The 15,444-nt window shown below is 47.4% G+C and overlaps 1 protein-coding gene across 3 annotated transcripts in view; it reads left to right on the top strand.

Annotated features, from left to right (window-relative positions):
* CADM3 (cell adhesion molecule 3) overlaps positions 1-15,444 on the top strand; it is a 715,770-nt gene that overhangs the window by 599,882 nt on the left and 100,444 nt on the right. For all 3 annotated transcript variants that reach the window (XM_082275533.1, XM_082275534.1, XM_082275535.1), the window contains one exon: positions 11,155-11,327. In XM_082275533.1, the coding sequence (XP_082131659.1) occupies positions 11,155-11,327 (173 nt within the window). The remainder of the gene's footprint in view (positions 1-11,154; positions 11,328-15,444) is intronic.

The following is a 15,444-nucleotide window of genomic DNA, read 5'->3' as shown; positions in this document are numbered from 1 at the left end:
CAACATTGCGGCGGACAGATCGGACCCCTAACTGACATTTTTGACACTTTTGGGGGGACCAGTGACATTACTTCAGTAATCAATGCTAAAAATATGCACTGTTACTGTAATAATGACACTGGCAGGGAAGGGGTTAACATTATGGGTAATCAAGGGGTTAAATGTGAGCCTAGGGAAGTGATTCTAACTGTGGGGGGTGTGGCTTATGAGATCATCACAGAGACATGTGATCCATAGCAGGATCACATAGCCTCTGTGATCACTTCAGGGAGAATGATGGACGGCTGTGTTTACATCAGCCGTCTGTCCTTCTCTGTCAGCGGGGGGAGATTGCGAGTGGCCGGCGGCCCTCGGAGCCGCCGGTCACACACACTGGCTCCCCAGTTGACTAGCGGGGGTAGGAGCGCGCCACTGGCAGTGCGTGCTCGCACCCTAGAGTCTCCTGAGCGAGCAACGTAGTACTACGTCGGTTTGCCGAAGAGCGGCCGTCTGCTGCAGTAAATCTGAGGTGGGCAGTCGTCAAGTGGTTAAAGTGCTCCTACCCCCCCCCCCCCCCGTGCTCACAAAGGCGAACAATCCCGCATGCACGCAAACATCGATCGAACCACACATATAAGGTATCACCGCGAATGTCCGATCATGGACAGTAATTCTAGCACCAGACCTCCTGTGTAAATTGAAAGTAGTAACCTGTAAAGGCTTTTAAAGTGGATAGTAGATAGTAAAATTTATGTTGTTTATCATTGCACGGGTGTGCGCAATTTTAAAGCAAAACATGTTTGGTATTTGTTTACTTGGCGTAACATCATCTTTTATATTTTCCAAAAAAATTGGGTTAGGTATGGTGTTTTTTTTTTGCATTAAGCCTGGGTTAACACATTTGTGAATTGGATGTGGGTTTTCCCCGCATTCAATTTGGATGAAGGAGAGAGTGACCGACTCTCAATGGAGCCGGTCCACACAGCTCGGGAGCTGCCGCGGTCAGCATTTAAAAAGAGTCCTGTGCGTCTTTAGTTCCAATTCAGGTAAAAATCGATGAACAGGGACCCAATGGACCCCATACTGGGAACTGCGGCTGCAGAAGCATATACGAACTGAGCCTAAGATTAAAAAAAGTGTATTGAAAAACTGCTGCACAAATACCGTGTGATATAAAAAATTTCAAAACCCACCAATTTATTCTCTAGGGCAGGCATGTCTGACCTGTGGCCCGGGGGCCACATGCGGCCTGGAACCACAGGCAATGCGGCCCACTGCCCCCTGACAATTTATTTTTTTTGCTGGGGAGGAAGGAAGTCGAGTCGGGGGCACGGCCACAGGGGCAGCCTCGGAGGGGATCATCCACTAGTTGTGTTAAATTAATGCTGGGGGGGGGGCGTGGCAGCACAGGAAGGGGCGGCAGCGTTTTATTACTTATATACCTTAACTAATAGTATATATTTTATATGCGGCCCGAGAAAATTTCTCTACACTCAATGTGGCTCAGAGAAGCCAAAAGGTTGGACACCCATGCTCTAGGTCTAGGGCCTCTGCTTTAAACAGAAAATAATGTTTGGGGGTTCTAAGACATTTGCTAACAAAAAATACCAATTGCTACATGTAAGCAAAAAGTACCAGAAATGGCCTGGAGCTGAAGTGGCTAAGACCTATCCAAGTCAACCCAAGCAGTATCTCAGATTTTTATTTTTTCCTTTTTGGCAAAATCACCCCCCATGTTTTTAGTAAACCAATTCCTTTTAATGATGGAAAATTTGAACCTTAACCGCTTTACGACCGCCACGGCAGACAGCCGCTCCTGGGTGAATCGACGTAACTATGGCTAGGGGGCAAGTGCGCGCCGCCAGAGGTACGCTCCCGGTCCCAGTCGTCAGCAGGGAAGCCGATGCAGCGGGCAGGCGGCTCTGATTGCCGCCTGACACCCGCGATCGCTCCCGCTAAGAGAGAAGGACGGTCGGCTGTTGTAAACACAGCTGAGCGTTCTTCTCTCTGGAATGATCACAGAGCGCCTGTGACCCTTCTATATAGGATCGCAGGTCTCTATGATCATTTCACAAGCCACACCCCTACAGTTAGAATCACTCCCCTAGGCTCACATTTAACCCCTTGATCACCCACACTGTTAACCCCTTCCCTGCCAGTGTCATTATTACAGTAACAGTGCATATTTTTAGCACTGATTACTGTAGTAATGTCACTGGTCCCCCCAAAAGTGTCAAAAATGTCAGTCAAGGGTCCGATCTGTCCGCCGCAATATCGCAGTCCCGCAAAAAATCACAGATCACCACCATTACTAGTAAAAAAAAAATAAAAATGACATAAATCTTTCCCGTAGTTAGTAGACGCAATAACTTTTGCGCAAACTAATCAAAATACGCTTGTGGTCAATACTTAAAGTCGTCACCCTGGTAAGGAAAGTCGGTGTGGTGTGCCTGAACCGACGTAAGGGGGGTAGCCTGTAAATAAAGAGGGCAAAAGAGGAAGCAAAACATCACACTTTATTCAAAACAACTTAGGTCACAAGCCTGCAAAATGCCAGTCTCAACTCCTTCTCTGGGTGCGGTATATAAACTTGGAAGGCGTCCGATTCCCACCTACCAAGCCTTTTAATAATTTGGCCTGGCGTATTATTCCCAGAAGAAGCCGTAGCCGCACCTATCCGGAAGGAATGGCCAGAGTGCGCTGCAGGGTCCCAACCCAGTCTGATGCAAAGAGAACGTATGTAAAATATGAATTTGGACGTGGTGAGGGGAACGTCCAGTAGCGTAAAGAGCGGTGCATGGCCGGGAGTGCTCAGGGTCTGTGCCACGAAAACATCCAACACTCTGACTGGGCACCAATGATTCCCTGACGGGTAAAACGGGATGGTAACGGGGTGGCCCACCTGCCTGGTCTTGGTGCACTGGAGTGTCAAAACGTAATGATCCCCCCATTTGACCAGATCTCGTTTGAGGAGACACAAGCGCCCCTCAGCTGCGGAAGCAACCGAAAACTCGCCGGGCCTGAGAAAGCCATAGAAGGCCAGATACATGGCCGCTTTGACAACTGCATTTGTGTATGGCTCAAAAGGCGTCGTGTCCAGCAAGTTGGAGAGAGCCCTGAATTTCTCCCCATCTATTGGCAACCGCCTGACCGGGGAATGGTGATCCATCCTGCCAATACCCTTCAGGAGGCTCTTCAGAGGATATGCCCGGAGGAAAGGCAAGGAGTTTGGTTGGTGCGTCAGAACGTGATGTTGAACACCCGCCAGATACAGTTTAATAGTACTGACAGATAACTTAAGTTGGAGGTGGCAAAAGGCAGCGAAAACGACCATAGTCTGCACTGACTGGTCATCCAACCCGAATTCTACTAAAAACCTACGGAAGATGGCCATGGCTCGGTCATAGGCCTTCCTGGTGTTGGATGACAGAGCCATACGGGCCAACTCCCGTCCATGCGCCACGATTCGGGCTAGTCCAGGAGCAGATCCTTGAACTCCGGGGTCCGCGTGGGGCATCTGTCGGCCGTCGGGTGGAGAGTGAAGAAAACCTGCAATTTGGAGCAGGGAAAGAGCGTCAGCGGCTGAGTTGGAGTGACCCGGAATATGCTCACAGTAAAGAAAAAACTGGTAAGTGGCAGCTACCAAGGTCAGCCTGCGGACCAGCCTCATGATAGTCAGGGATGAAGACCGGCCTTTGTTGATAATGTCACAGGCAGCCATGTTGTCACTGAAACATTTGACTGCCATCCCTGACCAGCACCTACCCCAGGTGACAGCTGCTGCCACAATAGGGTATAATTCAAACAAAGCTGAGGTCTCCTGGAAAGCAGGTAAGGCTAGAGACTCAGCCGGCCAACTATCCCTGAACCATGAGTCCCCGAAGATGGCTGCGAACCCGGTATTAGCGGCCGCATCCATCCAAAACACAGGGGACTGGGCAGAGATGGGCGGGATGAACATGGAGATACCGTTCCAGCTTTCCAGGAACTCAACCCACATGCCCAGGTCCGCCCTGGCAGGGGGATCCAAGTGGGAGATGACACCCTCCGGAAGACCTGGCAACAGCCGCAGCAACCGAGAGATGAAGGACCTGCCCTGGGGGATGATTCGCATGGCAAAGTTCAATGACCCGATCAAGGACTGCAACTCCTTCCTGGAAAAAGACCCTAGTTCCAAGAACCTGCCTACCACCCCACGAATACGTCCAAGTTTGTCCACAGGGAGGCTGGACTGCATAGAGACGGAATCCAGGGTAATCCCCAAGAAATCCAACCTGGTGACCGGGCCGACCGTTTTGCCTGGTGACAGGGGAACCCCTAAGGTGGAAAAAGGGCCAAGGTACTTCTTAAACTGACCGGCGTGCAGTTGCTGCTCTCGACCAACAGGAAATCATCAAGGTAGTGCAAAACCGAGGGGCACCTGGAGACATTCAGAAGGAGCCAGCAGAGCGTCTCTGCAAAGGTATCGAAAATCTTAGGGCTGCTTTTAGACCCAAAGGTCAGTCTGGAGGCGAAATAATATTTCTCCCTCCACTTAACACCGTGGATGTGCCATAAAGAGGGGTGAATAGGCAGCAGCTTGAAAGCGTTGGCAATATCCGTTTTACTGAGCCAGGCCGCCCTGCCAGCCCCTAAAATGGCCTGAATGGCATTGTCCACGGTGGCATAGTGGAGAGAGAACTCGGCTGAAGGAATAAGGGAATTAAGGCTGGGGTTGGTGGAAGAATGTGGAGCTGACATGTCGATGAATAAACGTTTTTTATTGGTGTATTTACTAGTGGCAATACCGATAGGGTTGGTACGCCAAGAGGAGAAGGGGGGGGGGGCGGGAAGGGGCCTAACATGAACCCCTCCTGCACTTCCTTCTCAAGTAGTAGATCTACCGACTGCGGGTCCTCCCTGGCCGATAGTAAGTTGGGACATTCCAGTGTCCCAGTGGGAAGAGACACCAGCCCAGTGTGGAACCCACCCGAGAACCCCTGAACCAGATACTCCACCAGGTGAGGAGACGGATGAGCCTGCAGGTAAAACTCCAGCACCTCGACCTTGACCCCGGTTAGTCATTGTTTAGGGTAAATCTTGGATGGACACATGGATTTCGTGTGAGCCCTGAAACAGATGGAGCAGACATGGAGCAGCCTGCAAGCACTGAAGCTGCACGCCCCCCCATTGAAATTGTTGCAAACCTGGGCTTTACCTAAGAACACGATGGGACGACCCAGCTTATCCCTAAGGCCACGCTGCTCAGACCTGCCAGCACCCCCCCCTGGGACCCCGGCCGGGGAAGATACAGCCTCCATGGGGCAAAGGCTGGCAGAATGTGAAGTGGAGGAGCATGTGGCACAGGAGGGAGGTGCCAAGCCTGCGAAGTGCCTGCAGAACAGCTCGGTATCCAAAAGACTCCAATCCACACGAACGTTGAATTGAGCCAAGGCTGCCGCCGCCTTGGCCGAGACTGACTTGTGGAAGTCGAAGAAGGTAAAACCCCCGTATTTGCGCCCTAAATCCACTATCTTATGCAGGTAAAGATCTAACTCTTCCCGCCGCTGCGGGTATACGGAACACAAAACGTCCCTGTAGATGCCGAAGGCCAGGACAAACTCGGGGATAGTGAGCTTCTTATTAAGCCTGGGGTCCCTGGCCTTCATGACTACGGACAAATCACCGTAATTGTAGACCTTACTTTCGACCATGTCTTGGGAGGCAATGAGGAGAGCCACTAGGTTGACATCCTTCCCTTCCAAGATATCCTTGCGGAGAGCCGCGGGGACCAAGTGGGCCGGGGTGATAATAGGAGAAACCGTAGAAGAAGGCAAGATGGGAACTGGGGGCCTACCCTGATCACTAGCGGGAACTGGGGTCGGGATCGGCAAGGAAGGAGGGGGACCCCCTTGAGCTGGGCTGGCGTCCTCCAGCTTAGTCAGCCTATCGCCGATGGACTGCAGGGAAGATAGGATGGAGTCCAGGGTCCCTTGTATAGCAGACGTACAGCCCTGAGAGCTGGTGCCCAGTCCCGGATCTTCTGGGTGTTCCATCATCAACCTGAATAGTTCCGCTTTCCTCGCTGTGGCCGGGAACGGGATACCCTTCTGGCGTAGGACCGCGGAGATCTTTGGAATAGTCCAAGACCCGTAGGAGCCCAGCGGAGATGGAACCCGACGACCCCTGGGGGTACCGGATCTGACAGGGGTACCAATTCTGGCTGGCGTGGAGGGGGAGGAAGATCCTTCTTCCAGGATGGCACCTTGAGGCCCACTGTTGAAGGAAACAGAAAAAATAGAACACCCAAGTCCGATTAACGACCGTAACGAATATGGAGAACAACTGGCTGGCTAGCTAATGCCCAGAGGCGAAGAACTTAACTACCCCGTGACAGGTGAGGCCCTGCTAGAAGCCAAGCGGCCGGTGAGAGGCTCTACCTATGATTTGGGCGAGGGGCGTGAGCCACTGACGTGGTGGCGGGAAGTTGGCCTCTCGGTGACAGTAAAAGAATCAAACGTGTGGCCGTGACAGGTGAGGCCCTAACTATACCCCCATGAACGGGGGGGAGCGAGGCGCTAGCTTTGATTTGGCCCGAGGGGCGGAATAATCTCCGACGAGATTGGGAGGTTGGCCTCGCGGGACCGGCTAAGAAGGGGGGGGGGGTCTAAGGCCAGCACCTGAAACCCTAACAGCCAGTTGACTTGCCCTACAAGGGAGGGGGGGGGGGCAATACATGACAGAACCATACAGCTGGAGTGTCACAGAAAATGACAGTGTTGACAAGAAGGACAGACGACATGAAATGTGGTATGTGCGTGGAGGTGATGAAGCCGTGACGGAGCACGGGAACCAAGCAACCGCAGGTGAAGCACATAAGGAGTGTATGGGCCTGAAGAAACCTGGAAGGGGCTAACCACCGGGCAACCAGACAAAGATGACTAAGTGTAGTGGGGGCAAACGACAGAACGGCCTACCAGTGTCTATGGGCGACGCCAGAGTAGCGTCTGTGAAGACTAAAATAAGCCGAGCCGTGAGGTACACAAGGAACCTGAACCTGAAATAGTACCTGATGCCGGTATTGAAGGACATGGTGAGAACCTGGAGAAAAAAGGCAAATGGTCAAAAATGGGGGGGGGTCACCCATGACCCCCCACTGGAGAACAACATATGGAACCAGAAACAGAACACGCACACCCTGCAAGCAATGAGACCCCCCCCCCCCACCAACCCTCAACGTACCAACCCCCCCCCTCCCTCTGGCAAGACAGGGCCACCCCCCCCCAAAGCAATACAGCCGTGACAACCAGGAACAAAGCAGGGAAACGTGAGATGGGGGAGAGCTTAACGGAGGCTGAAATGACGTCCGGTCCACGAGGAAGACAGCGGGACCCGAAGTCAGCTGACCACTGGGAACACCTGACCAGTGACGATCCGAGGCAGCAGCAGGCCGGTCTAGGGGAGGGGCGGCGCTATAAAGCCCGCTAGCTCCTCCCACAAATACCGGCCTGCGGCCGCACACTTATTGCGATTTTTTTTTACCAAAAATATGTAGCAGAAAACAAATTGGCCTGAAATGTTAAAAACATTTGATTTACATTTTTTTTTGGGAATGTTATATAGCAAAATGTGAAAAATATTGTTTTTTTTTTTTTTCAGAATTGTGGCTCTTTTTTTGTTTATAGCGCAAAAAGTAAAAATCGCACAGGTGATCAAACACCACCAAAAGAAAGCTCTATTTGTGGGGAAAAAAGGACATCTTTATTTTATTTGGGTACAGTGTCGCATGACCGCGCAGTTGTTCATTAAATTAACGCTGTGCTGAATCGCAAAATATGGCCTGGTCATTAAGGGGGCAAATCCTTCCGGTCCAGAAGTGGTTAAAGAGATATGTTTGGGGACTATGGTGTGCCCTCTAAGCATAGTAATTTTAGTTGAAGATAGCAAGTCTTGGTTGAGTTACATGAACATGCAGGCTTAGCAACCAGCAATTGAAACTTTCCAATAACCCAGCGCCATGATATTTTATGGTCTGGCCGCTGACCTCTGCTAGCACTTTCCTCTCTTGTTTCATGTTGCACTGTAGATGGAGATTAGAGGATGCCGCTGGTGTCAAGTTTGTTGTGAAAACCGCTGCTGGATTTCATTAGGCTTAAGAGGTGGATGGAAACATATGTAGTACTAAAAGACTTTTATTGAACTAAATAAAACTGCAAGCACATTTCTGGAGAAGCATCTTATCAGGGCCCTTGATTAAATATATCTTGTACACAGAGTAGCGTCGTCATATTTATGACGAGGTAGAAAATGACTGCTTATTAAACTCACATTTTAATTATTACTGTCAAATGACTAATTACAACCTTAGGTTTCTACTCACAGATATCAAGGGGCCATCAAATGAACAGGCACGATCCAAGCTCTAAAAGACCTTTCTTGTAAAAAGATCTTTTCATAAATCTGTACACTTGCTTGACTCTAGTGTTCTTGTTTATGGCTCTGGAAGAGGGAGGGGGTGTACCTGGCTTACGTAGTTTTCTAATGAAGGTCTAAATATGCTTGATTCAATTAGCCCCATCTGCAGGTATGGATCCTTCCTTGATCTCTCTCAATGTACCTCGGAGTTAGAGAGGCTCACCACCCCCAACTCTTGAGTTTGAATAAAATCAAGGAAGGATTTATACCCGTAACTGGACTCATTTAATCAATTATATTTATTTCATTAAAGGTTTTTTGTCTTGTGAGTACATTTCGCACGCTGGAATTATCCTAGGAATGGTGGAAGAAGCACTATTGAGCATGAGTGAATTGTAATTAATATCATTGCAGCGCCATTTGGAGATTATACACTTATTGTATTCAAGAGGACACTTTGTTGAATTGTTAACGATGGATGGAAAATGATTGACTGCACTTATTAATTGTGGATTTGATGTAATTGTTTATAGTTTTGTTCTTTAATTATTGTTTTTTTTTTTTTTGTACTGGATATGAAATGCTAAGGGATTCATTATGTATGGTTTAGGGTGGTGATTCTGGTGGTAATTTTTAGACACATCCTAGGTATATTCATGGGCATCCGCAGAACTTTTTTCGGGGCGGGGGCATAATTTTAAGGTAATTTTCTGACTAAAGTTCCACTTTAAGGGGTCTAGGGAGTTTCTGTAAAAGTCAAATAATGCCTATGTTCCTGCAGTATTTTTCTGATCCACCCATAAATAAACATATTGGGTGACAAAAATCTTTTGCCAACTATTTTACCGGCTAGACCCACCATCTTTTAACCATCGTAAGTGTTTAAAGTATATGTATGTTCTTCTTGATGGTGAATAAAGGTGAAGAAGAGGACGTGCAAACACCAAATCCCTCTTGGCACCCACGTGTAAAGAAAAGAGAGGTAATACCCTTACCAACTCAACATAATAAAACACTTGAGAAGATGACACCAGCCAGTGTAATAGATATGAAGTCCCAACCTTTCACTCTTCCACCCGATATGTGGTATATCAAAGAGATTTGATCAAAAGAGTTTTGATATACCACATATCGGGTGGAAGAGTGAAAGGTTGGGACGTCATATCTATTACACTGGCTGGTGTCATCTTCTCAAGACGTCCCAACCTTTCACTCTTCCACCCGATATGTGGTATATCAAAACTCTTTTGATCAAATCTCTTTGATATACCACATATCGGGTGGAAGAGTGAAAGTTTGGGACTTCATATCTATTACACTGGCTGGTGTCATCTTCTCAAGTGTTTTACTATGTTGAGTTGGTAAGGGTATTACCTCTCTTTTCTTTACACGTGGGTGCCAAGAGGGATTTGGTGTTTGCACGCCCTCTTCTTCACCTTTATTCACCATCAAGAAGATTTCAGCCTTTTTTCATTTTGGATTTGTTTTGGACTGCACATATTTCCATAGCACGTTTTTGTTCACATTGTGCACCATTTATAATATCTGTGTATATGTTTATATTTATTAGGTATTTTGTTCATTGTGTTTCCCCTTTGGTTTAACACAAATTGCTCACATCTAGCGCACCCATTTTTTGCACATCACACGTTTACTTTATCAATGTTAAGGTTTCGGTTGCTGCTGGAGATTAATTTTTTGTTTGCGCACCTCACTTTTTAACATGTGTATGTTCTATTGGTTGAACTAGATGGACTTTGTGTCTTTTTTTTAGCCAGACTAACTATGTAACTAAGTAAATCCAAAATACAAATATGAACCACTGGTTTCCTATTACATTCACAAATCTTTAGGAGATGATTGACAGGGGCTCCTGCACATCAATATGTTGTCAATCCAGCAATGTGACACGCATCAACTTAGTACTGCTCCATACCCTACAGAGTTGAAGGCAGGATACATGGGCGTGTGAGCGCTTGAAATACTATTTAAAAACTTTTTTCTAAAATGTTTTTTTTTTTGGGCATTTCTTGGGCAATTTCAGTTGGGTTTGCATGTTTGTTTGATATAAGGCCCCTTTCACACGGGGGATCCGATCCGCCTGTCAGTTTTTCAGGCGGACCTGATCGGATGCTCCATGCATCCCTATGGGATAGCGGGTGTCAGCGGAGACATCTCCACTGACACCCACTGCTATCCGATTCCGATCCTGTCCGTGAAATCCGGACTGATGGAGCCCTATTTTCCATCCGTCTGGAGGATCGGATCAGATGGGATTGGATGAGAATGGACAGGCAGTCCGTTCTCATCCAATCTCCCCATAGGGGACAGAGTGGAGACAGAGCTATCATCCGCCTGCTCAGCGGGGATCGGCGGATCAATCCCCCGCTGAGCAGAACGGACTACCCCGGGCAGTGCGCCCGTGTGAAAGGGGCCTAACTTAAAAAACGTAAAAACCAGAAAGGAGCTGTAGGTGTTTACATACAGATTTACTAAAATTGTGCACAGAATCTGGTGCAGAAGCAGCTGTGCATAGTAACCAATTAGCTTCCAGATTTTATTGTCAAAGCTTAATTGAACAAGCTGAAGTTAGAAGCTAATTGGTTAGCTGCACCAGATTCCGTGTGAAGCAGTTTTAGCAAATCTCCCACTTTGAATAGTAACCAAACATGGTAATGGAAAATAATTACGCACAAAAATGTTTTTTAAATTGCTGCAAAGGTTCTCTGAAGTTTATTTAAGAGTTTTAGTCTAATAGTTTCTTTCTAAACTCATTTTTAGACCTGAAAGATATATCTGGACACGAAAAAATGGTGATCTGCCCACAACGGCCACCTTTGACCATAATAGCCTGGTGTTCCTGAACCTCAACAAGACCGACAGCGGCACCTACATTTGTGAAGTCTCCAATGTAATGGGAATGTTTATTGCAGAATACAAACTGGATGTCAACGGTAAGAAGGGCCACATTCTAACCATTGCTTGTGGACTGGCTTTTTTTTTTCTGTCTACTACTGAAGAGTATTGTGAAACATATGCCCTGTGAAGTTTCCATTTATGGAATTGTTCATATTATTATAGCTGCTATTTTCAGTTCCCAGAGAAGATTATTGCTCTGTTTCGTGTGAATTAATCTGAAGTCCCAAATGACAGACTGGAAGATTAGCCATCCTCTTTATTTTGTTTAAGAATGTCCCCTTTTTTAGAATTATTGAGGCTTGCTTGTATAAATTCCACCAAGTTCCCTCCAAGCTATGGGTTCAATATGGTGTCACTCATTGAACTGCAGGGCACTGCACATTAAAAGTTAGGGTACAGGGTAGCAGCAAAACCTTTTTTAACCTGCCCATTGATTTGAGAGGGCGGATATTTATGTATGAACAGCAAAATGCTGAAGAGCACTCCATAAACTTAAAAGGTCATCTCTACTGACATTACAATTGTATGTCAGTGGAACATGAAGGAGCAGGAGCCAGAACCTGGCTTGGACTGGATTATTAGGGGAAATCAACAGAGGTTGGGACAGGGTTTTTAGACCTGTCTGATAATTTGCTCCTCCTGTAATAGCCATCTGGTAAGGTCTTACAGTCTTAAACAAAATCCAGTTAAAAATGCCAGTTTGGGTGACTTTATCAAATGTCAAATGTACACCTCTATGGCGGCCCATCCATTAGGGGCGCAGGGGCGCCGGCTCCCCCTATCAATGCGTCCGGCCCTCTAATCTACATGCAGGGCGCCGGACGCATGGATTCCAATGGGTCATTTTTTTTTCTAATATGCTTCAACAAAGCGTGGGCTCGGGGCGCAGAGCACTGCGCCCTGAGCTCACCCAGTTGTGTGACAATAGCGAATGAATATTCGCTATTGCCACACTGATTCTCCTCTCGGCCAATCAGGAAGCTGGTCCTGTTACCTGTTTTCTGATTGGCCGAAAGAAGAAGGCATCCTATTGGCCAAGGAGGGAGGAGACAGCCGCCGAGAGGGAACATGGGGACTGAGGGGGAAGCCGCCGCCACCTCTCAGTCCCGGCAAGGTAAGTAAACTGGCGTGGGGGGGTCTGGGTCCAGGTCCGTCTGCCACTGGAGTGATTGGAAGGGGGTCCATCTGCCGCTGGAGTGATTGGTGGGGGGTCCGCCTGCCGCTGGAGTGATTGGAGGGGGGTCCGTCTGCCGCTGGAGTGATTGGAGGGCGATCCGGGGGGTCCGTCTGCCGCTGGAGTGATTGGAGGGGGGTCCGTCTACCACCCGCCACCCCCCCGACTGATGGAGCACCAGCCACCACTGGGTGTAACTACAGGCCTGCAATTAGAAGGCCTTAAAGCAGAGCTTCACTCAAAAGGGGAAGTTCCGCTTTAAAACCCCCTCCCCTCCTCTGCCTAATTTGGCACATGATTTTAGCGAAGCGGGGAGTGGTTACCTGGTTTTGACAGGTACCTGTTCCCACTCGATCCAAGTGGAGTTCTCCTCTCCCTCCTGGCAGTTTTCTGGGACATGTCACAAGTCTGAAAAGACTGCAGGACCATTCACAAAGCACAGTGGGTGGCTCGCACAAATGCGCAGTGGGCAGCCAAATGTGAAGCTGCAAGCTGTCACAGCCAGGTGTCCACACTTAAGATATTGGTGCCAGGTACCCAAAGACTAGTTACCAACTAGCCCGGGTGAGGACAGCCCATTGTAGCTACTGACTTTTAATTTTTGTTACACACCAGAGAACTGCTTTAATATTAGAACCTATGGACAAAAAGATGTGCATGCACAATACTGCATGGCTCACCTATTAAGAAGAGGACTGGAGTGTTGCCCAGAATAGCCTAGGGCTTTTGGATTAAGTCAACCACTGGTCTAAGGTAAGTACAAGGGGCATTGTTGGTAGGGATAGAGGTCTGTTACAAATAGTATTTTTCCAAAATATAGGGTTACTTTTTTTATTTTTATTCGTGTAGATCTCAACGCGTAAACAAACAACGCTGCACTCCCAACCTGACTACACCGTAAGGCTCGGTTCACACTTATGCGATGCGGGAAGGCTGGGAATTCGCAGCCTGTTCCCGCATCGCAAACGCACCCTTGGCAGTTCACACTGCCATATGCAATACACTGGGGGTGTCAATGTAATGTTAACGACGCCCCCAGTTTGATCGCATATTACAGTTCTCACAGGATCGGATTGCACAAGTGTGAACCACTGTGCGATCCGATCCTGATGCGGCTCAAAAAAAGGGTCATGTGCGACTTTACTGCGGGTGCAGTGCGAATTTAGCCATACAAAGTGTATGGCTGAATTCGCACCGCACACCCGATCGCATGTAATGAGGGAGCAGTGCGCTTCGATATTATATGCGATCGCCGCACATATGTGAACCGGCACTCAATGAAGATGTCAAGAAGTCTTAGCCACAAACTACGCATTTTGCCCCACCCTCCGGGGCTTGGTCACAGAGCTCTGTGACCAAGCCTCAGTGGGTAGGGCAAAATGCGTTTGATTGGGAGTGCAGGGTTCTTTGTTTACACTGTCACTGGTGGGTGAGTGAGCTTAACATTGGTACTCAATTTTTGAGGAGCAGGGGGATTGCACCTTCTGTCTTGCTTAGAGTGGTGCTCCAAGCCTTATACTAGACCTGAATGCAGCTAGGGCACCAAGACCTCCTTGTTATGGTAGACAAGTTTATGCCGAGTCTAAAATCTATAAAAAAAAAAAAACCCTCTAATGCTAACCTAATTCTTTAAATGGGACTTTTAGTTTAGTCCTTTAGTTTAGCTGCAGTTAAGTAGCCTAAAAGTATTTTTTGGACTGGCTCTAGAGATGTAAAAACTTTGTTTTAACTCTATTCAGATATAACAATTGGCAATATAGCTACTTTATATATAATAATAACCTCTGTAAAAATCCTTATTGTTGATGCAACCTTTGCTTGTTTTTAAGTGCATGGATGTCCGTAATGTTCAGACAAATTACACTTGAATACACAGAGAATGAAGGTCAATGGAGGAAAACTTAAATTTTTTTCCAGAGGCCATATTTGTAGAGGAACGGTCATGGGAAGCAATCTGTAATATACTGTATACAGCAACTCCAGGCAATAACCCAAATCAGCCAATCAACTGCTAAGGGCATCCAGGAAACCTTGTAACTATGTTCAAATTTATAGGTGTACTAAATTTTCCTCTGAGGGCCCATTCACATCAAGTGCAGTAGGACTACATTGAGCAGTGTTTCAAGCGCAGTTGCACCACAAGACAAGGAAAAATGCCTTGTCTCCTACCTGGCCAGTTTAAATTACCGCATTGCGGTGGTGTGCACGAAAAAGAAGTACGGCAGTGTGACACAATCGACCGCCTCACACTGCGATGTGGCCAATATAAGGTAATAAAATGTCACTTTGTGATATTCCAATAAAGTTAATTTAAAAGAAAAAGTAAACAGTGTAATGTGCCGCAGTCTGCGCATCGTCATTGCTGTCATCCTACAGCACATCAGCGGCTGCATTCTAGCTGAGTTTTATAAGAGTCAGTTTCAGAAGACTTTTTACAGTGGTTTCACAAATGTCTGTTCTGTGCAGGCTTAAGTTGACCATACACTGCTTGAATGTTGGCCCATTTCTGTAAATCTGACAAGATTCAAGCCATGTTTGGCCCTGCGAACACCACCAGGCTCCACAAACTTTGATTGAGAAATCAAAAGGAACCAAAAAAGTTGGGTGAACAATGACCGTAGCCAGTCAGCTGCAATCCCTGTTTGGGTATTCTGACAGCTGTGAGTGTTGGCTGTCAGAGTACATAAACCTGCAGATTCATCTATTCATAAAGGGGGAATCCATGAATTTCTCTCTTTCAGTCCAGTTTGAAGAAGTCTTTACCTGTATGGACAAGGTTTTTTTTTTCTCATGCTCCAGTATGTGTAGGGATAGCTGCAGTGAACTAAGTCAAAGGTCAGTGCTCAGAACTAAAAAAAACTTGTTGGTTGTAAATCCAAGCTTGCGAAAAAGCATACAAACAGTTACTCAGCAGGGAAGTCAAGGAAAATGGTGCAGGTAGGGATACAGCTAAGCTACAACAAATTCAGACCTGTGAA

Source organism: Pelophylax lessonae (genome assembly GCF_965119305.1).
Source record: "Pelophylax lessonae genome assembly, chromosome: 13".
NCBI lineage: Eukaryota > Metazoa > Chordata > Amphibia > Anura > Ranidae > Pelophylax > Pelophylax lessonae.
Note: the sequence above shows the minus strand (reverse complement) of the source record. Positions and strands in the feature narration are given on the sequence as shown.